At 42.5% G+C, this 22,696-nt stretch overlaps 1 protein-coding gene across 13 annotated transcripts in view; it reads right to left on the bottom strand.

Moving 5' to 3' along the window:
* The window catches only part of HUS1 (HUS1 checkpoint clamp component), a 32,481-nt gene extending 11,194 nt beyond the window's left edge, over positions 1-21,287 (bottom strand). For 3 of the 13 annotated variants that reach the window (XR_010883426.1, XR_010883425.1, XR_010883422.1), the window contains exons 1-8: positions 21,195-21,284; positions 20,820-20,947; positions 20,110-20,286; positions 19,495-19,602; positions 18,417-18,491; positions 16,131-16,230; positions 15,475-15,606; positions 14,493-14,634 (exon numbers count right to left, since the gene is read on the bottom strand). Coding sequence is in view for 5 of the 13 variants with exons in the window: in XM_067291182.1 (XP_067147283.1) it covers positions 14,552-14,634; positions 15,475-15,606; positions 16,131-16,230; positions 18,417-18,491; positions 19,495-19,602; positions 20,110-20,286; positions 20,820-20,947; positions 21,195-21,246 (855 nt within the window). In the remaining 8 variants the exon portion in view is untranslated. Of the gene's footprint in view, positions 1-12,791; positions 14,635-15,474; positions 15,607-16,130; positions 16,231-18,416; positions 18,492-19,494; positions 19,603-20,109; positions 20,287-20,819; positions 20,948-21,194 lie in introns of those variants that run through there. The other 10 variants (XM_067291180.1, XM_067291181.1, XM_067291183.1 and 7 more) reach the window with 6 other exon arrangements.
* Between the last annotated feature and the right edge of the window lie 1,409 nt (positions 21,288-22,696).

Genomic DNA, 22,696 nt, shown 5'->3' with positions numbered 1-22,696 from the left:
AAGAACTCTTGTCATTTCTGTATAATAAATGTGACAACCATTAGTAGCGGGAAGAGGAAATCCATCCCCTCATTTTAACTCATTGCATGACAGAGATCTGTGATTTAATTTAATAATGAAAAAAGTTGTGAATAATCATCCCCACCATTTTACTGACAGGATCACTATAATAGCACAAATGAAGTATAGGATATTTTCCAGATGTTCAGAAGCTGCAGTGTTTTTTGGGGGAGCTCACAGTATAAACATAGACATATTGGCATAAAACTGAGGAAGAACACCAACAGAACAAATTTCTTTGCAGATCTACAGGACTTGTTCCTTTGGGATTATTGCAACAATCCTCCTGCACCTTAGTAAGTGAAATAACTTTTTCTGGTATTTTCACTATTCTTCTGAAAACTACTTCTCTTTATAAAAGTGACATTGGTATCTTGTTATATTCCTTCAGTCAAGTTTGGAAGTCTACGTTTCAAAACACTGAATATACCTGCACTGGTCTGCACTTCAGAAATGAGGAAAATTACGTAAAGGTGATATTGAACTTTCATGCTGAAATACTTTAGGACCCCATTCAGCCAAACATTCAGCCCAGCAATTAAACTCATCCTTAACCTGCAGTGTTTCTTAGGTGTCATTAAAATCAGTAGGTTTCCTAAGCATGTGCTTGAGCTGAGTTAGACAACAGCATGGGATCAATGCCTTACAGATTCAAATTGCTCATGTATACATTGTACAGGTGTTTGAGCTGGTATATAGCAAGTCCATGGGGAAGGATCACCTCTCTTTGCTTCAAGCCTGCACTAGTGATGAGGCAAGGTGTCCAGTCTGTGTGGGATGGGATTTCCATGCCACCAGAGCAATCTAACCAAACAGAAGTTAATTTGCCAAGTAGTCTATTTGCAAGAAAGTGATTTTGCGTAAAGGAAAAACCTAAATGAACAGAGTCTCTGCAGCCTCCTTTCTCCTCTCTGTAAACATATACGTCCCCTGAGACTCTGAGTCTATCAGAATAAAGGAAGAAATTTTTGTGGTCATCCCTTATTAAAATATTGGCAACACATCACTGTAGCAACATATACCATACTTGAGGGAGTTAATGACTCATTCCACCACAGAGGCCCCTCTCAGGGGCCCCACTATCTCCTGTGCTGCTGCAGTATTTAAGGGCCCATCTGACTGCAAATCATAATTTCTCTCACAGAAATTCACTGATTTTCGCCAGCTGAATCTTTAGCCCTGAAGAGTCAGATTGTAAACTTGCCGACCAAGGGGGTATGTTCAAAGACTCGGAAAGAAACCTCACTCACAGAAAACATCCTGAAGGCACTCTGATTTGATACATATGGAGTAAGGTCAAAACCCCAAGTCTGTCTCCCAGAGACAGAGAGGCTTGAAGGCAGACAGGAAAGGGTCACTGTAATGACTCTTGCTCTCTAAGACTCCAAAAACAATACAGAAATTGCCTTTAATGGCATCAGTTACAGATCCAGGACACTTAACTGCTATCATACCCTCTGGCTGACTTGAGCACTTGAAGCTGCAGCCACATTTTTGGACAATGCTACCACCTCTGCCTGGAGGGGCTTGAGCTCAAATGCTTGCACTACATGAAGCAGGCCAAAAAGATAAAGTTCTGAGAATTATTTCTGGAAACATTTGGAGTCAGAATGAGTCTGTGATGGAGTTTTATTGAGCTGTAATGTCCTTCATTATTTCTACTTCTTTAGAGGTAAACAACCAAAATTCCCCAACGTGGGTTGCCTCCCAAAACCAACAAAATTTAAAAAAAGCATCTTAAGTCTAGAATGAAGCAAAACACTTGTCACATGTGCTCCACATCTCTCCTACTCCCTGATTCAATTTCTGTTGAATGCATCGCCCCCGTCTCAAATGCCCTCTTGAATCTCCATCTCTCTGAACTGCCTCTGGGGAGACGGGCTTTGCATGGATCAGTACCACATCCTAAAGTCAAACACTTCACCTAAATTCCCAGCCCCTGGAAGGAAGCCCTGGCTCCATTGCCTCAGAGTGCCAGAAAAGCCTTTGATAATCCGGAGTCTGCTTTATCTCATTCAGCACGCTGGCCCGGGCCAGCGGTTCCTGCAGTAGATGTAGGTGCTCTGCAACTTCTTTCTGTCTTCTAAAACAGTCACTAGAAATAATTTTGCTATAGGGGAACTAAATGCCCTCCATCATGTTAATGCTTGGTCTTGTGCTGAAGCCACACAGGCTCACGGACACTTCAGATTAAATAACTACAATTGGCTGGGTAGAAGCCCAGCCAGAAACCCCAAACAAAAACAAAAACCCATGCCAATGGCATGCTGATGCTTGTGTCTTCATCAGAAACTGTTGTGCCTGCTGGAAATTCAGATGTCATGACTGGAATCTGCATTTATTTTCAGCTCCCAAAAGGAATGTCACAAACAAGAACTATAAACAGGGCTCCTGTACCACTGGGCAGACCACTTCCTTCTTCTCAATGTCTCAAAGCTTTACAGAGTTGGATCTTTCAACTAGGATAAACTGTCATAACTCTAGAGATTTCAGACAAACTAAGCTGATTTATACCAGCTGAGAGCTAGCCACTACAAATTAACAAATATTTCTGAGCCTCTCAAAAGTCTCAGGCCTGCGTACAAATTTTTCCACATTATTATACAAAATTAAAGATAATTTTTGTAGAGAAAAGAGATTTCTGTAGCAATTACAAACATTGCCAGGTTTTTTGAGTGAAAAAAAGATCAGACAAAGTTGTTTCCAGATTTTGCTGAGACTGTAACAAGTGCCAGCACATGACTGGACATCACTTAAAATGCTTTAGATCCGAGTGTGATTTAACTTTTGCATATATAAGGTAAGACAATTCTTCTCATCAGCTTTCATTTGTTAAAAAGACTAATGACATTTGACTGATTACATTTATTGTCCCACGGTTTCCATTTCTGGCAGTCTATCTGATCCTTGCATTGTAGGATAAATTAGTTGCTTGGAGCTCCAGCTTGGATCTTCCATAGGTATATGATATGACAGTATACCATAGAAGCTTATAGGGGACTGACTTTAAATCTAGCAGATTTAAGAAAATTAAGAACTTAGCAACTATTTGGTATCAAGAGCAGGGAATTCCTGCATTCCTTTACTGAACTACAATGAAGGGACAGCTCACCTGATGCTAATTGTATTTCCATTTTTCATCGTGATACATCATAAGCTTTGACACATAACCTATATTATTTAACTCTGTGAGCTGAACACATCTGTCCTCCCACCCAGGGAAAGAATAGCCAAAAATTTATGGCACCAGCCTGCACACATCCACACAGCTTGCTTCCTCGACTATTCAGTGAGACATGCACATAAAAAAAGATACATATACAAATATATATCAGGTGAAGGCTAGAATTCAGATTTTAGGCATCTAGCAGAGAAACCAAATGCACCAGAATCTTTCATGCATTTATTCTCCACAAATTCCACCTAGCTGGGCCGTGCAGATTCCCATTTTCCTGATGAAGCATTGAAGCACAGAGAGACTTAAGTCCAGATCCTTTAAGCTATTTAGCTACCTAATCTCAAGTGAATTCAGCATCTCTGAGGGTCTGCACCTAAATGATTTGTCCCAGGTCATTCTCTTGCTCTAGAAACAGTATTTCTTCCACAGCAGAAAAAGTTTAAGTAATTTCAATCTAACATTTAGCCACTGGCAGACTGCCCAAAAGCATTCTTCATGAAACAGCACAAAAAATCCCCCCCTGCTCCCCCAAGTGTTAACTGAGATCCACTGGTTGTTCTTAGCTTTGCTTTTCTCAGAAAAGAAACAAGGGAACTCAGTTTGAGCAGAGCGCTAAGTAATACATTTTTCCCAGCTCTCTAGCACCCTCTATTGTTTTTTTTTGTTTGTTTTTTAAACCAAACATTTAATTCTTTCTGAATTGCTGTGGCATTACAAATGAACATATGTAAAGTCTTCTACTAAAGCAGCATAAAAAAGCACAAGGATCAGTAATGTAATACTGTGTAATCTACATAAAGTGTAGGAAACAAGAAAGTTTCTACTCTAACTGACACAAAATTGCTTTCCTGAAAGCAGAGAGATTTTTGCTACCCACTTCAGTAAAGTTAACATTTTAGCTTAAGGTTGCCGAAGAAGTCTTATCTAATAAGACCTTAGTAACAACTGGAGAATTTAATCCTATAAATGTAAACTGGGAGCCAACATACACAACATTATATTAGAACAACTACAAACAATGTGAACTTGGCTTAAAGTTTTGTTAGTGTTCTCAAATGCCAAACTTCACTACGACAGAAGTCTTTGTTTAGGATGGTTACAAGAAGGACCAAAAGGATTCAGCTTGCCAGACATGGTTACTTAGCCATTGCATGGCTAGACATTATTACTTCTTGCTATCAACTTCAGACCAAATAACTCCACTGAATGCAAGATTTAACTTTGAATTGGACAAGGTATGTTTACACATGAAGCTTTACAATTGAAGCAACTAGAAGTTTCTTAACTCTGAGTCTGCTCAAGAGCAATTTTCATGGCTGTCATTTAAAATAGTTATTTTAATCAAATTCACAACCTTGCCACCGCTCTCTGAATTAACTCTTACTATCTTCTAACTGAGGAATAAAAGCATATATTAAAAAGTGACATGTGCAAATCTGGATATATCAAAAACAGATCCTGACTAAGATTTATGGTAGATAGAGTCAAGAAGCAAATACCACAATCACGCCGGGCCCGAGCTCTTTAACGATTTCTATGAAACAATGCAAAGAAAAATCATTTGGGGCCAGACAGCTCAGTGTGGAAGTGAATTCAAATGCAAGCATATCTAGAAAAGCCAGGTGCAACTCAGAAACAACATAACAAATGTCTAGCTTCCTCCTACACTTTCTCAGCACAACTGAAGACTTGTCAGGGCCTTGCTTGTATCAGACCGCCCCACACAGCTGCATGGGCAGCTACAACAACTCAGGTGGGACTGGACACAGGGGCTGGAGAGCGTCTCCCCATCCCCGGGGCAGAAGGTTGCACAGGCGATGGAGCCAGCCTTGGTATCCTCCTCTGTCACCTCTAAAGCCAGCTAAGGTGGAGAAGGCCAATGCCTTGTCTAAACACTTTGTCTTATATTTAGCATTCACCACTTGGTATTTAAAGTTTGTCTTCTCAAACAGCAGCTTGAACAGTCTTACGTGGTTCTATATCAGAGGAAAATTGATTAAATGGCAGAACTCCTAAATAACAGACCAGAGCAGATATTGCAATATCTGAACTTAAATTTATTTCTATTTTAGAGTCAGAAGTGAAATAGCAAGTGAAATGGCAAAGCAGATTATTTCCTGTGTTGACATAATGCCACATTGGAACAACTGGCAACCAATTTTAATAATTTCCACCACTCTCTTACCACCTGATGGTTGGTTCAGAGATTTCCAAGATACTGCAGTCCCAAAATCTGCTTGAAATGTCATAGTTAAGTAGGATAAAAAAAAGTTTTTTTCCTTCCAAAAGGAAAACGCATATTTCAAGGGAAATTCAGATATATCCAGGAAACTATTAAAAAAAAATCTCAGATTGGAGATATCACTACAGCATGTCACAGAGCTCAAAAGTATGAGAAGCCCTAATTGGGGTGTCTCTACTTTTCATATTTATGAGACAGTCCCTCGACTCATGGTGAAACTGGAGGTTTGCATCACAGGAATCCTTGGCTGTTGCATGTCATAGGAAATAGAGTTCAGCAAGGAAGATATTCACACCCTCAAGAGAAGGGAAACAAGTGGCTTTTAAAAGTGAATTATTTCATCTGAAAGGTATTTCTGTTTTTAACAAGAAACTGAGGTCTTCATAAAGCAGGCACTGTGGTTAGCCGAAACCTGTATGTCCCCTCAAAAATAAATTTTATTGAAAAGTTTCAATTGCCTTTACCTACCTTCTCATGTGAACTGACTTCTACTAAAGATAACATGAGGAAAAACTACTTTTAAAGATTCTAGTTTATCCTATATGATCTTTTCAAGACTTTAAGTATACAACCTCTTCAACAGTGGGATATTTATCATCTCTTCCTTTTATATTTTCTATGAATTTCCCATAAACTGGAATAAGTTTCACTTTGTATTTGCATTTTCTCATGACAAGCTTTATACTCCTAGATGTCAGAATAATGCTATTTTTTTTTACATGGTATATTATCTGCTTTGTAGGTTGACATTATACATTTCAAGGCCATAAACCAAAAAGCTGTTTAAATAAAAGCATTAATACTAAGAAGACAGTGCAGACATATTATAGGGCTTTGCATGAGCTGTAGCCATTAAAAATGCAAGTAAACCTTCAGATAATCTATTTTTGCTGATCCAAAAATAATAAAAAGCAAAGAATGCATTTTATAATGTGTTCCCTGGTAAAATACACTGAATATTGCTGAGTGGGACTAGAATAAAAATAAATCCTTAATTAAAGGACTTCAGTAAAGTATTTGATATGACACCATACGGGAAATGAGGTTAGCTGGGGAGCATTTGGATTAGTACAAGAACTGTAAAGCCAGGAAGAAACTCAGAGTGGGCTTGTACTGAAAAGTGAACTATCAGATTGGAAGGAGCTCAACAGTGCAGTTCCTCAAGGATCAATTCCATTCAATATTTTTTTAAAATGACCTTGGCACAAAGAAAGAATGGACAAGTGAAATTTACTGATAACACACAGCTGGGATTTACTTTCAATACTAAGGATAATGAGAATATTATGAATAAAACTGGATGGCTTTGAGGAAACTCCAGTAACACAACCAGGCTAAAGTTCAGGAATGCAAAGAGCAAGGCCATGCATGCATTTGGGAATCACAGTGAGTTTTTTCTGCTATTGCTTGAAAGCTAACCTCTTGGAAACAAAGAGCAGAAAAAGACTTTAGGGCATCCCTTGTTCCCAGGATGACTGTAAGCCCTGGATACAGAGTGACTGTGAAAAAGGCAAACAGCCCGCAAATGCATCAGGCAAATTCTCTGCCACGAGAATATTATGTCAGCGTAAGAGGCATGAAGGCACCTGTATTCAAGTAATGCTAATGCACACTGGAAGAGGCTACTGAGAAGAGTCATTAGGCTGTTACTAGGGAAATGGAGAATGTATTTTAAAAGGCAAAACAGAGCTTGGCTTTTTCAGTCTAGAATAGAAGTCTGAGAAAGAGTATGGTTCTTCCAAAACTGCTCTACTAATTAGCACTTATCTTTTAATTTTTAACAGCAAATTTATCAATGAATAGCTTATATCCATTTTGTTCTTATTCCAACACCAGCCTTTAACCTAAACTTATTTTTCCTCTCTTAACTGTTTTCTCTCTCTTTATAGGTCACAGTCTCTTAAAAGACTTCCTAGATTTAAGAGAAGTTTTGATCTGTATTGTAAGCAGGATTATGGTTATTAGGTGATTACTAGTGATAGCTGGACTTAAAGACCCAGGAGATCCTTTCCAGTCCTATGCTCCTCAAGGCCTTTATGCTCTAAGACATATTTTGGAAAAGGGGAAAAAAATGAATATATGACAGCAAAGGTTGGTAGTTTATCAAAATGGACAGATATAATGTACATGTAAGGACTTCTTGAGGACCAAGGTCTGGCAATAGGTAATGAATACACAGTGTCTGATGCAAAAATGGGTGGGCATATTTTAGCCAATATCTAATGGCAATAACGAGGGATTTTCCACTAATTTTTGGAAGATCAACAGTTAGATCAACATTCCAACTTCTGTAAATACCCTTCTCTGCCTTCCGTAGATAACTTCCTATTTGTACTTCATCCAGAACAACTCTTTTGACTAAAGTTTCTGGGCAATATCGTAACTTAAATATACATCAGTGGCAATCATACTACTTTGAAACGAGTCCCAAAAATTGCAGTCAACTCAGCTAGTCTGCTGCAAAAAAGAAGCAAAACTGGCACTTCAGCAATATAAACAGAACACCTCTGTCCAAAGCCAATACATAAGCCTTCCAATTTTGGAAACTCCTAGCTTGATTTTTGGAAGTGTTTGTTCCTGGAACTTGATAAACAAAAGGAATGGCAATATGAAGATGTGCATGAAAAATGAATATAGGGAAAGAGAAGCCTCTTTATCAAATGCTTTGAATTACTAATGACTGCATGCATGACTAAGCAATCTTTTGTCTCTACAGGGCCACAGTTCCCTTTGATGGGCAGTATATTAGCGGATTCTCAGTGTAGGTATACTTCTTTAAGAATACAGTCTTGGACAGGTCGAGCCCTCAAGAAAAGGGCAGAGGTTGCTCCTACACCTGTCTAAAGGAGAGAAAGTCTGAGAAACTGTACAGGGGGCTAGCAAGGAAGTCACAAGAGGGAGCCTGAACCCAAGGCCTCAGAAGTGACCAAAATACTTTGCAGTTTGTTGCAACTCAGTCACTGTGAATCCAAAACTAAGCAAAGAAGCAACCCCCCCTGCATGAACGCTAGACAAGGGAGGAATAATGTGTAAATTATATTCATTTCTATTCTCTCTTGACTAGTCTGAGTTTCCTCTAAAAAACTGCTACATTTCTAAATAAAACCTGGCCCTTCAGTCCTCTTTGGGGAGCTCACTATTAGAGAAAGTGCTTTAACGGATCCTGTCACATCCTTACAGCTAATTCAGATCACTGGAGAGCCAAGTCTTTATCTCATAACTAGTAAGCCTGACTGAGCGCAGGGAGTTATCAATACTGAAACACTCCAGCTCAAGCATTTGAGATGCGAAGGAAGACCATAAATGGCCAGGAACATGAAGTCCAGCACTTATTCCTGCCTCTTTAGTTCAATCAGGCTTCAACTATCATGAAATAAAGCATTCTTTCTATTTGCCTCTTCTGTTTTGAATGTTAACTACATCTGAGCTAGGTTTTCAAGCTCCTTGATTGTAACAAACGAATCAACACTTCTCTGTTATTTTTCAGAAGAAAAATGAAAGCAGAGATTTTCAGAAACTAACCCTAGCTCCAACCATCATACTAAGGAAAACAGCAACTATTAGTTGGCAGTGTTGGAGATGCTCACCTACGAGCCTGGGCTGATGACACCCAGCATGGCATCACTAGGAGATGATCTCTAAAGTTGTCAAAATATCTGCCTTGTTTTATTTTATGAAAGTAATGGTTTACTCATGTCAAATATTAACACATTTTTCTACACAGAGGAAAGTGTCTGAAATATCTAGTTCTGTTTAAAGATTCAGTTAGTGATGGCTTGATTTTGATAACTGTTTCACCATTCCCGTTTCAGCAACCTTCCTTCTCCTTCAGATTTCAGGATTTCTGTACTCAGCAAGACAGCCAGACAACTAGAGTCTCTCTACAGTTATGCAGTAAGATCAAATTTCATCAGTGAAAATTCTCCAGATACTCATTGTCCTTATGCAATAGTAAAGAAGCAAGCAGAGAGCAATTACGGTGTAGTTTGGACAACAGGATTTCAAAGTAGCGTAGATAAGGTAATATTTTGTTTTAGTATTTATATTAAATCACACATACATAATCATATAGCTATGAGATCACCTAGAATGACCACGTATCATGCAAATTGTGAATTTCACAAGAACGTCTTTGTGCAAAACAGTTTTTTCAACAGAACTGCTTACTAGGATAAGGGTGGGGAGACCAAGTGAAGAGCCCTTGCTTTACCCTTCTGATCCTGCACATTTCAACCAGCCTCCAGCACTGAAACCAATGTCTTGACCTCTGTCTATGAACATGAGTAATAACAGCAACCTTACTTGAGATCTTACAGAAGAGAGAAAGATTATGATAAAATTTGCTGTGTAGATGTTATATAAGGACAAGCTCAGCTACATGGCTGCTAACATCAGTGTAGCCTCAGTATTTTTTAAAAATTGTAGTTGACATAGGAGAGAGGAATACCTGGACCAGCTGCGTATTTATAACTGTTAGAGAGCCTGTCAACTATTTTCACAGAAAATTGTATCCACTGTTCATAGAGATGTCAGATTCCACCTCACACCCAAGCAGAGTTTGCCCCTGCTATTTCTACTATAAGTCACCTAATTCTAAATTTAAGGTCAATTAGTGCTCACCTTTTCTGCAAAAGTGTCTGTCATTTAAAATAGCTCTTCTCTCTCCCAGTGTTTAGTCCTTCATGTATTTATTCACAGTAACAAGTTAATCTTGCGACTGATCACTGTTAAGTACTAGATGTCCTCCTCTGTGATTTCCAAATGATGAGAACTGGCAAAATTTGGTATTGTAAGTTCCTAAGTGCATTGTCTTGTACTCCATACTGTTAAGTTTCAATCCATTTTCTCATCGCTTCCGCAGCACTTATGGTCACCTAACTCCATCTGTAGCACATTTTCTGTGCTAATGTCTTCCAACTTGATGTCATTAGCTAATTTCATTAGCAAATCTCTTTTTGTTATGTTCATCAATAAGATTTCTTGTAAAATTAATTCCAAAGGCACTGCTTAGTAGCTTCTTCCTGCTAAAACTGCCTACTTCAGCGCTACACATGACTGTCCTCCCTTTATCCAGTTTCTCAGTCAGCTAATTAGCCCTATCAATTCAAATTCACAAGATGTAAGTGGAAAAAACACCTAGTAGATGAGGCCAGCAAATTCAGCATGCAAACTCAGCAAGCTAAATAAATAGAAAGCTATACAAAGAACATTTCTAGCTTAGCAAATCATTTCTAGCTTAGCAAAATGAAGGTAGCACAGGGATACAAGTGGTTTTGATAAACATCTTGCAGTAGAGAGATGGGCTTTCCTCTCTAGGAAGAGGGAAAAAAACCACAAACCTATCTTACTAAAAGGGAAAATGTCAGTGCAAGAACATAAGCATATAAAGCCTTGGTACATACATTTAAGCCACAACTCAGGAAGGCCACAGGGACAGGGACGATCTGGAAAAGCCCCTCAGGTAGGCGAGCAAAGTTCAGAGGGAACATGAAGAGCTCATGATGCAGCTGCCCAGACCAACAGAGAATTTAGCACAGGGGTACAGCAGCTTCCCTCCCTTGGTGCCCGTCTTCATCTTCTTTAACCAAGAGAGAGTGCATGGATGTGGTTCTACAGGAGGAATTAAGGAATCTGCTAGCTCAGGTGTTACAAAGCAGGGACAAGGACACCCAGCATCAGTCCCCCAGCTCCAAAAGAGAAGTTCAGCACCATATGAACTCCAGGCAGAACACTGGGAAAGTGGAGAGCAGCTCATGTTGGTCAGGGATAGGTGGACAGTCTCTTTTCAACCAACCTTTCAGAACATCAATCACCACCTATTACTTGTGCTATCTGACAAACAAATTATTCCAATCATATGTCTCTCCGAAATTAGGGACCTAAAGTTAAACTCAGTGATTTAGACTGGCAGATGCTAGTCCTTTTTCTCTGCATTCTTATTTTAAGCCTCTGGGCTTTTTGCAGATTATTTGAAAAACAAATAAACAACAACAAACCTCCATACATCCATGAATCCTGTCCTGCTTACTTTTTAGGCTTTTATAATAAACCAAGCAGCAATCTTTTAAGCCACAATTAACTTATCTTGACAAGACCGCTCCTAAAATCCTCTTTACAGCCGCATGCCAGACTGATACTATACTTGATTTTGTCTGGGTGCAAACAAAATTAGTGCTGCTTAATCCACTAGAAGAAGTTTCCAGCTTGAAAAAAAAAAAAGTTGGTCATACAAAACCAGCTAGGGCTGTTAGTGAGAAATGCTTTTTCCTCATTACTGCAGCCAGGGAGCAGCAAGAGTTGGGCTGCTCCAGGCGGGAAGGGGAGCAAGAAGCAGCAGGTAGCCACGACCTGTTGCCACAGAAAGGTAAGATAACAAGTCATGTCCAAGACCAATCCAGGAAACCCAAATATCAATTCAGGAACAGTGCCTGGGCCCAGCCCCACCCATGACATAGCTCAAGGCAGGATGGGGTGCCCTGGCCTGAACTGAAAGAGGACTCCTGGCCCACAGGTAGCAGGGAGGGGGGTCCCCAGTGAGGCTGCTCAGGGCCATTAGTGCTCCCAGAGCCCTGACAACTAGATTTACAGATGACAGCAGATTTAAATCTGAAATGTTACTGTTGTTATAATGTTATAAATGTTATTTTTCCTCTGATCAGCACCATATGCTTCAACCAGATAACAAGTCTGGAGAGCCCAGTCCTTGTGCTGCATTTGGGTAGGGAGGGCAGGAAAGCACTGGGGGCTGGAGAGACTTCCACCTCTGCTCATCTGTACAGCCTCCTCTCTTCAAGGAAAAGGACATCTCACTGCATATTTACAGCATATTGCTGACCTATACCAGTACTATTCCTACCTTTTTATTTTTAAAACCATTTTCTTGCAATTATGGACTGTGATCACTTGTTAAAAATAGCAATTGTAGAGCCAACGCAACTGAGGGAGTAAGCTGAACGTTATTTTTTGGTTCTTATGCCACACCAGAAAAAGCCATTTCCATTAGGTGATAAGAAATGTTTGTTTTCCAAAGGAGAAAATCCATATTTCAAAGCCCACTTTCATGGATCAGACACTGTACCATTAGATAGGCTGACAGTTCTTCCCTCTCTTCAGAAGACAGCCCAGGAATATTTACCATATACCTCCTACCATGCAAATCCATGTAACTTGATTTACAGTGATTATGATCACACACAGATTTCGGGGGTAATTGTAGTTGGTTGTGCAAACAGGATTTGGAAGATGCTTTCTGGTTAGGGACTTCGTTAGTTAGCATAAAAGAAGGAAAAATAATCATCTTTCCTGAACAGATAGAGTAAAAAACGGTTAGTTTTAATACAGATCAATTCCCTGTTCTGGTACAGTTTACAGCACAAGGGCACACTCGCTCTTGAATGCAGGGTGTTGGGACTACTTTTTCAAAACAGAAATAAAGCCTTAGACTGTTTTAAGCATCATAGGATACTACAGCTTTACTAACTAAGTGCCTAACTCCCAGGAGGAGTTAGGCATTTGCAACGACAGATAGACTTAATCTGAAAGCTGCAGAACTTGTACTATTTCCAATTACAGTAGGTTTAAAGTGCAATTCTGGGTCAATCGTTGGTCCTACACCAGCACAACTTTCCTTAAGGAACTTAGCTTTTTAGATACAAACAAAAATTTTCAGTTTCAGCTACCTACAGCTCATTTAATTCTCTGTAGCATTCCTTTAGAGCCCATCTTGTTGTCATTTGGTGTTCAGAGGGCAGAAGTAAGATGCCAGGGCAGATTACCCATTCCACATCAGTTTTTTCAGAAAGAGGAAAAAAAAGAAAACAGAGCACGCTGTGACACATCTAGACACACAGGTCAGGCAGAGACAGGATGGAAAAACAGTAGCAGATCAGACACTTACTTGGGCAAGTCCAAACAAGCAGGCTAAAATACTGGTCTCATCTTGTGGGATGTTATTTCTACCAGCTAGCTGAGAGGTACTCTCAGAATTTTTTTTAAAAAGATTTGGAATACAAGAAACTGAGGACCAGGGCAGTAAAACAGTACAGCTAAAGATGTTTCCACTTGAGTTGTATTAACAACATTAACAGTTAGTTGGTGCTGAACATAACATACCCCTCATTACACCTCTAGGACAGACCATTTGACTATCTACACACTTGATAGATGCATTTCAGATTATCTGATCCCTGCAAAATAGGAGCTAAGAACTCTGATGCTAGCCTGGCTCCCTAAAATACAAATATAAGAACCAAGCGATTCACTTCTTCACCTTCCTCATTCTTAAAGAAAATAGCCCAAACATAGGCTGTTACACAGACAGGTAGTGGGCTCAGGTATTCTACTCTGTGCCTGAAACATAAAACAGCACCTACCATGATACACAAGCCTGGAGGATGACGGAGTTTAGAACAGCAATAATACTTGCAGTGGGCTATAGGAATACCCTGTCAACCCTTGCGCAGATCACGGCAGTAAGTCTGCACAATGGTGGAAAAGGTAAAGAAGGGTAACGCTGTCAGGTCATTGCTTCTCCTCCAGCCTTCTCTGACTATTTGTATCTGCAAGAACAGCAAGACTAATTGCTCCCTTAACATGAAAAATACCAACCTGCCAGCTCTGCAGAATGCTATCCTGCTCTACACAGATACAACAGCTTGCTTAGGGATCCCTTAACTTGGAGCTGTGTTGTCTGATACTGAATACATCCAGCATCAACTCTAGAGGTCAATTCTGCCTTTATGTTTGTTGAAGAGGAGAAAAAAAAAATTACATTGCCTTTCCCACAGCTTGAAGCATACTAAAAGCAGATACAGATTTCAAAAAGTTCTTCTCTCCATAACACTCAGATATGCCAGCTCCACAATGTTGTGTCTCTCTCATAGCAGCAACTCTTCAAAAAATGGCCTTCTGGATGAGGAATTATTTTGGGTAACTTCATAAAAACAAATACAATGACCACCTGACGCCTGCATCCAACAGCATATCACATGAGAGTACTCCAGCAACCCATACTTGTCTCAGGCTTGGTGGAAAAGGCCTTGGACTGGAAAATGACAGAGATTCAAGAGCATTCATGCAAGTGCCGGAATGAAATACTGAAGTGAAACATCCTCATGGAGCAAGATGAAGTGGACGATCCTTCTACTTACGATATCTGAAGGGGAAAAAACACAAATCCAGTCTAAAGGAAGATGCAAATACTTTAAATGACATCTTCTACAGAATGCCACCGTAAGAATGCAATGCTTCTACCATTCCTGACAGAAGGTTTACTAGACATATCATCCTGTAAAATGGAGATCCCTGACAGTCCATGAAAGCTGATGCCAAAAAGGAAATGTGTAATGTATAGGCTTATAATGCTATCTATGATTTAAATCTTCCTTGGAAAATTTGTATAGGTTGCATTAGAGCATAATGCAGAGGCTTTCTTAGGAGGGCAGAAATTCTTGGGAGAAGCATACAGCATTACCAAAACAGGATATAAAATCCTACACAGTCTTTGTTCAGGAATAATATATATTTGTTTCTCTCTGTGGTTAGCAACACTGGCTGTATAAAATGCACTTGGGTATTAGAATCAATTCAATGCCAAATGTAAGAAAGTACCTGAGCAAGTCAGTACATGCAACACCTGAGAGCAGGTCAGTTCTCTATTACGGCTTTGTCTAAGACTTTGCAAAACCAAAACCTCTCCCAAATACAACAGTTCAACTTTAAAAACAAAGAAAACATGAAGATCCCCCATGATTAGTTAGTCTGGGTACTCAATACGATACTTTTAAAAGGGCTAGGCTTCATTTTTAAAATTTATTTTTTTCTAAACTCCTAATGCCTGAAGCTCACTATCTATAGAAATACCTAAAGTTTTCAGGCACAGTAAAAATAGCCAAGTTTCAAACTGTCAGAAAGGAAGCTATGCTGTTCTGCTAAGACTATGAGTATGACAGACATCTCCTTGACTAGAGTTTGCAAGCAGAGCTGTTGAACTTACTGCACAAAGCTTTTGTGGGATTGACTTGCTGTCCTGCAAGCAGCTGCAGCAGCTTCTTGATGTCTATGCGTGCCTCAGCCATGCTTTCCAGATCTCTACCCTGAGCAGAGCTTTGACATTCATCGTCTGACGCTACAAGTATAAGAACAGTACACTTAGCCAAAGCCTCAAAAGGGGTTTCAATACGTAAAAGGACACAGCTGACAATCAGTGAACGGCTGATATTTAAATGTGGCTCTCCATTCTTGGAGATACTAAAAAACTGCCTGGACACCGTCCTGGGCAGCCTGCTCTAGGTGACCTTGCCTGAGCAGGGGGTGGGACTAAATGATCTCCAGAGGTCCCTTCCAACCGCAACCATTCTGTGATCCTGTGAAATGTTTTTTTTGTTGTTGTTTTTTGTGTTTTTTTTTTTAAATCAACAGCAATTCAGGGAAAAGAAAGCCAGTCTTCTACAAAGTTGTTAAGGATACTGGAAGAGATTCCCTCACAAACACCAAACAGCCATTAGCTACTTTTCTTTCTGGGTTTCATTTGCAGACTTCAAAGCACCAATGCTATTTTGTAATTAATTACGGGCAGAAGGTGGGTTATCGGCAGCACATCTAAGTAATGAGACCAGACAAACACGAAAGGCAGCGACTATGGCAACTTACCCCAGGGAGGATTTCCTAAGTCTTTAAAATGTGTTGTTACAGACACTAAATCAGTTTCTATTTTCAAGTTCATTTCTCCACTCAGGTTTGCTTCAATCACCTGCAATATAATCAATCTCAATTTTAGGCAAGCCACTTTTGCACTTTAGAATTACAGAAGAATTAACTACTGCTTAGTTCAAACACAAGCTTCCAGAAGTGCTCCAGTGAGCTGACAGCTCAATTGCACTTTTTGAACAGGGCTCAAACATTTGAATATTCAGCTACAAAATGGATCATTCTCAGGTGAAGGACTCTAGATCAACCTCCCTGAAATTAGGGAAAGAAAGAAATTCAATTGCTCTCCAATACCTTCAAAACAAGTACTGGCTTTGGGAATTTCATGTGCTAAGGAAAAAGCTTTAGAAATAGGAGACAGAAACAGGAAAACTGGAAGGTTGCTGCATTTCCCTCCAGCTTTTTCATAAACAGGAAGGGGCACACACACACACAGTCCACAACACATACAAAGAAAATTGGATGCATCAAGAGTTGATATGCAGTTGCAGTGCTGCTCTGCAAGACTTGAAAACAGCCAACAGCTGCACCAGAGTAGCAACTCCAAACAGGACTTGGGACTGCTAGAAATCCTGGACAAGTGTTGAAAGACTTCAAACTCCATCCTGACAAAGTTTCCAAGCAGAAGACGACTGTCTTCCACAAATGACGGGCAGATCAGAAGATTCCTACAACACATCTAAACCCTTTATTTCCTGTGATTAGAACTGTTCTCAATAATTTTAGAAAGGCTCATTCTCATAAGCAGAATTTTCTAGTGAATGGGAGATCCCTGCAGATGAATGCTACCAAAAAATGGCACATTACTATTTAAAAGAACTTCTAAGCCCTTTTTGCAGTACTGATCTTGACCAATTTTACTAGCAGGGTGCAGATAATACAAATATTTAACTGTGACACTTGATATGCTTGTTCTTCGAAAACAGAAAAACATGTAAGGAAAAAAAAACCCAACACCCTTTGTCCCTGCCCCCTGAATGACTAAAGCAATTAAGGAACAGCACAGCCAGTTATTCTCACATCACTGAATTCAAAGTCTGGTGAAAAGCAGACTCCATAATTTCACTCTGCATCATCCCTCAGTGCAATCAAAGCTGTTTCACTGAGATTTTATTTATTTACTTTTACTATACATGTACTTTTGAGGAGGAGGTAAGGAACTTAGAAGGGTGGTTATACCATGCACTGATACACTACCTCTTCTGAGTGTTGTTGCACACCAAAGTTTAACTCCACTACACATCTATCCTGTGTGAGAAGAAATTCTCAGCTCTGGAAACAAAGCAGTTAGGCACTGTGCTTAATAAGCAGGTCCACCAAAGACTTGGGGGAAGTGAGGGAAGGAGGGAGGGAGAAGAAAAACTAAACCTCCCAAGAGGTTTACAAAGGGGGAAAGATTTACAGGTTACTTCTTACAATTAAAATATGACAGCCAATTGCAAAACTGCCAGAAAGCCAGTGTTATCCTCTCAGCTCTTCCAAGCCACATAAGACTGAGACTTGCTTAATATCAGGATTTGCAGTATGTGAAAAATTTCTGTTTATCAAAATTGATGAGAACAGCACACAAATAAACTAGTCCAAAACTCCACAACTATTTGTTTATTTAAGGCCTGTCAGTTCTTGTGACTGCGAGCACTACCACCACCACTGACAAACTCACTCCTGGGAGCAACGGCAGAGGACTTCTTTCAGTGGGAGGCCCCCAAGTGCTCCAGAAAACCACGGTGGTCCGGAGACCCGCTGTGTTAGCGTATAAAGCATGAGCTGACAGCAATGAGCCATCGGGGGGATTGCCTCCAAAGCCTGGCTCCAGTTCACCAAAAGTTCCCTGACACAGAAACCTCTCACAAGACTCACCGAACAGGCAGTTGTGCAACAAAACCACCTGGAAAGCCTCCAGCTAGTTTCTTGAAGGACCTCAGTTTCCTACCAGCTGAAAACAGCTGCCTGTAGCAGCACAATGCCACATTCTTTCAAGGACTCAGTATAAAGAGCACGATGTTCAGGGAAGTCCAGGACAAGCTCTTCAGTGTCAGTCCTGAAATAAATGCCATCCTCCCCTTCAGCCCTTGCACAGGCCTCAGATGACTTTGGTTCAGTGTGTGACCTGGCCCAAACATGTCACCTGTGAGATGCAACATGGACTTGCCAGTTTGGGCAACAGGGAAAGATGCTACAAGGACACACGGTTGAAGCTTTTCAGATATGAGATTTGCCTTAACTTACAATGCAATTGCTGAGGTTCTTCATTCTCTCCACCACACTCTTCATTGTTTTTAACACTGGTAGGTAAATACTGACCTAAAAAGACACAAGAACTGCATTCACATGACTGTTGCACAAGGGGATGAAATGCTTACTCTCCCTTCAATTCTGTCCTTAAGCTGCCCTCCTCTGCTACTTACTGAGTGCAGGGAGCACACCATTTAAATCAAATCAGCAAATGACCCTTGAAGAGAGGATCTGCCTTCCCCATTGTACCACTGGGCCATCGCTCTAGCAAGTGCTTCAGACATTAAAAAAAACTCATTCCAAGTTATTTATCCTTCTACTCTCTGATTTTGTCTATGTCAGAAGAGCTGTCCCAAAGCTGTGTGCAAAACGCAAAACACAGACATCTTTTGCAGACTGAGTTCTCACAGGTACCTGCACCTATGTTACCAAGCAGTTAATACCAGTCCAGCCAACAAGGAAAGAGAATGTGCATTCCTATGCAACTGCACTCAGCTTTGGAATGGCATCAGGGTCAGTCTGAAATGACACAACAAAAGGCATCCAAGCCTCTGCTGCGCCACATGTCTTGAGAATGGAGTGCTCTTAGCCATGGAAGTATATGATGTCCATAATCTCAAACTACAGCATGTTGCCACTAAGATCTTCCCTCAGGGCTCTACTAAAAGTCAGAGGATATAGAATAGACAAAAAACAGGAGGAAACATGCTTTCATCTAACTCTGCTAGGTGAGCCATGAATTTCAGACAGAGAATATTTGGGCCACGTAGGATAACATCTAAACAGATGAATCATATGAACCAGGCACAGACACACCTGTGTTTTCAAGATACTCCTGCCATAAAAGTCCTTTTCTCCTTCCTTCCCACACCCAACCTATCAACAGCAAGTAACCACCTGTTGTAAACAGTGCCTGGGCTCTCTTGTCATGATGGAAGCCACCTCCCAACCTACTCCAATTCTTCCATTTTCCCTTTCCATCCCTTTCCGAAGCTCACTGGCAGCATATCCCTGCATTACCATCCACTCACAACTTCCCCAGTCAGCAGGGACCATAACAACAGATGCTTACATCGAAGTCTGGCACACCGGGCTCTCTGAAGTCATTCCATAATCTTCTGGGAATAACCCCCACTGGAATGTCATGTGTCACAATTCGACTGCTGCTTGACAAGGACGGCTTGAGTGAGAGAGAGAACATTCTTGCAGTTAAAAACACAACTTCAATTCTGAAGCCCTACTCTGGGAAATACTAGCATGCCCAGATGCTCTGTTTCAGTTTTCCATAGGTTAAGTGCTATGAAGTGGACCTTCCTTATGCATAAGGAAGGACTTGTGAGGCATCAGTCATTGGTGCCTATGAGCTATCTTTAGGGCTAAACAGTTCAGAGGTGCTAACACAGGAGATGCCAGAAGACAGCAGTTCGGAATGGACTGGTGGGAAAAGCAAAAAGAAAACCAAGAGCCAAACACTACCTCAAATCCTCCTGCACTGATAGGCTTCAAAGAAAATGCAATCATCCCAGAAGAATTTCAAGGTTCTCAAGGAAGGAGGAAAGGTATCAGGTCACAAGGACATTAGAAAAAGGTACTTAAAGCACGCAACATGCATTCTTGCTCTGCCTCCTCACTTAATTTTAAAGTGCTTTTACTTAATGACTGACAATAAAAGCATTCTTGCACTTACTAGCTCCACAGCTACTGTGAGACAGGGACAGTGTTTGTTAGTCAGCTTGATCTTCACTGTCTTAGCATTCTGGGCTGTTTTTAATGCTCTTGACAGGTTCTCAGGCACCAGCTCCAAATAGATTTCATTGTGCTCTGCAGCTACTCCTTCCATCTGGAACTCATCAAAAAAATTCCCCTGTAAGGTGGGAAATAAAGCAAGTCAAAAAAAAAAAAAAAAGGGAGGTTCCAAATAACAGATCTTAAATTTAAAACTGAAGATCAACAGCATGAAGCTTTCCTCCACATGGTGTCACCTGCAAGAATCAATACAGGCTGCATCAGGATGAAAGCCCATTGCAAGCACAGAAAAAAAAAAAAAAAAAAAACCATCACACATCCAAAGCTACTGAAATCAGTCCCTCCCTTGCCACCTATCAGTCCTCAGCGTGACTGGTGCGACAGGGAGCTGTGCTTTGCCGATTCTGATGCCGGGTGGGCCCTACTGAGCCAGTGCACGCTTAAGGGACTGCCAAGGAAGAGGAGGCACTGGCCCTGCAGAGGTAAAAAGCAGTCCTGGAAAACTGAGCATCTTCGGCAGCTGGACAGGACTTGAGACACCCGGTACACCCCTGCTAAGGGCTGCATTTGCAGGAGCTGCCTTGTCCACCAGACGCAGCCGGGCGCGCCGGCCGTGGCCGGCGGTGCCCACCACCCGCTCCCCGGGCTTACCTGGCACAGCTCGCACCACACGCTGACCCCTCCGTTCGCCACCTTATCCGAGAGGATGAAATACAACTTGTCCGCCGTGAGGCGCAGGGTGCAGGTCTTGGCCAGCCTGGCCACCGTGTTCACGACTCCTGCGGGGGGCAAAACGCCGCAGCGGAACCTCTTAACAACCCGCGCCGCGGCTCGGCTCGGCTGCACGCAACGCGAGCCGGCAGGCAGGCAGGCAGACCGAAAACAGACGGACAGACGGACTCCCGCGCTCCCGCCCCCCCGCCGCCGCGGCCGGGCCCCGCGCCGCCCCCCCACAGCCGCTGCCCGGAAAGGCGCCCGGAGCCCGGCGGCGCCCCGGCACGGCCACGCCGGACCCCGCACGCTCACGGCTGAAGTGGTTGAGGCAGGCGAGATCCACGATCTTGGCCCGGAAGCGCATGATGGCGGCGGCGCGCGGCTCCCCGCCGCGACGGTAAAGCTGCGCGGCACAGCCTCCGAGCTCCGCCTCCCGCGGGCCGCCCCCGCCCCGGCCGGCAGCGGCAGCGGCAGCCCAGGGCGGCCCGCGCCGCCGGAAGGAGCCGGAACAGGCGGGAAGGGGGAAGGCAGAGGCCGGGGAAGAGAAGGGGCTTCAGCCCTTCTCCCACTGCCTGGAAGTCTTTGCGGCATCCGGCTGCACCTCCCAAGAGCCGAGTGGGGCTGTGCCGGTTGCTCTTTCAAACACAGCATCCTGCCAGAGAGTCAGGCGACCCCAGAAGGGCCCGGCAGGCTGAAGCGTTTTGAGGCAGGAGCTGTCGCTCAGACCCACCGGGACCTCAAGCAGCAGGACCCCCGTTGCCCTGAGCTGCTTCAGCTGAGGCCATGGTGCCCAGGGCTTTCTGCAGAGACTGGCATAGCCTCAAGGCAGTCAGTACAAAGGGAGGGGAAAGCTTGCTTTCCCTGTCCCCATCCCAGTGCTGCATGCCCACTGCCTACAGAAGAAGATGCAGGCCTTTGCCTTGACTGCTCTCTTGCTTCCCTGCAGGCTCTGAAAGCAATGGCACTCGCAGAGACGGTTTCCTAGTGCCACTCGGGGAAGGCTTGTCCACCTTGTCTCGCTTGGGTTTGTCACAGGGCGAGTTCCCCAAGTCACCTAAATTGCCTTTCTTTGCTTTGATTTTGAAATGCTCTTGGAAGGCCACTCTCAAAGAAATTCATAACATCCATGACGGGCCTCAGTCGAGACTGCCTCTTCAATCCCCAAACAGGGAATAAAACCCTCAAGTGCATCCCAGAGCCCGGATCTACACACCAACAGCCACAGCACTGACAGTGATCTGATGCTACCTTTCTGTGCACTGATTATGGAAAAAGTTAAAGAGGAGAAACAAACTTGGCTCCACCTGCGGACAGAAGGAGGATAGTGCCTGCATAGGCCGTGTTGCGGCTGCTTTGCTCAGAGGCCCAGCGCTGCCCTTACACAAAGCACCTCAAGATGGTCTGCATGACAGATTCGGTGAGTTCTGGTAACCAAATCACCGGAGATGCAGCTCTGTGGTGCGAGTCACTCGTGTACGCACCAGCTCAACACGCTGAGAGAGACCCTCCAGGTGGGGCTTCCCAAAAGGCACCCTCACTGCATACAGGAGCAGAGGCACGAGAACCCAACCCCTCCAGTCCAGGGTCGAATACTGCATCTCAGCAGAAAGTCACAGTCCCAAAGGAGGACGAGTGGTCTGCACGCTCAGTTGTTCAAGGCACCCATGACTCCAAGACACCTGTCTTGGTGAGGGCACCTGCCGAGTCTTGTCAAGAGACTTCTCCGCTGGCATCCTAGGGTGTGTCAGGGATCAGGAAGGGCCAGCCATTCCTTAAGGATGTGGGGCCAGGAGTCAAACGCAGGGCCAGGGCAT

This window comes from Apteryx mantelli, chromosome 2 (assembly GCF_036417845.1).
Source record: "Apteryx mantelli isolate bAptMan1 chromosome 2, bAptMan1.hap1, whole genome shotgun sequence".
Classification (NCBI taxonomy): Eukaryota; Metazoa; Chordata; class Aves; order Apterygiformes; family Apterygidae; genus Apteryx; species Apteryx mantelli.
Note: the sequence above shows the minus strand (reverse complement) of the source record. Positions and strands in the feature narration are given on the sequence as shown.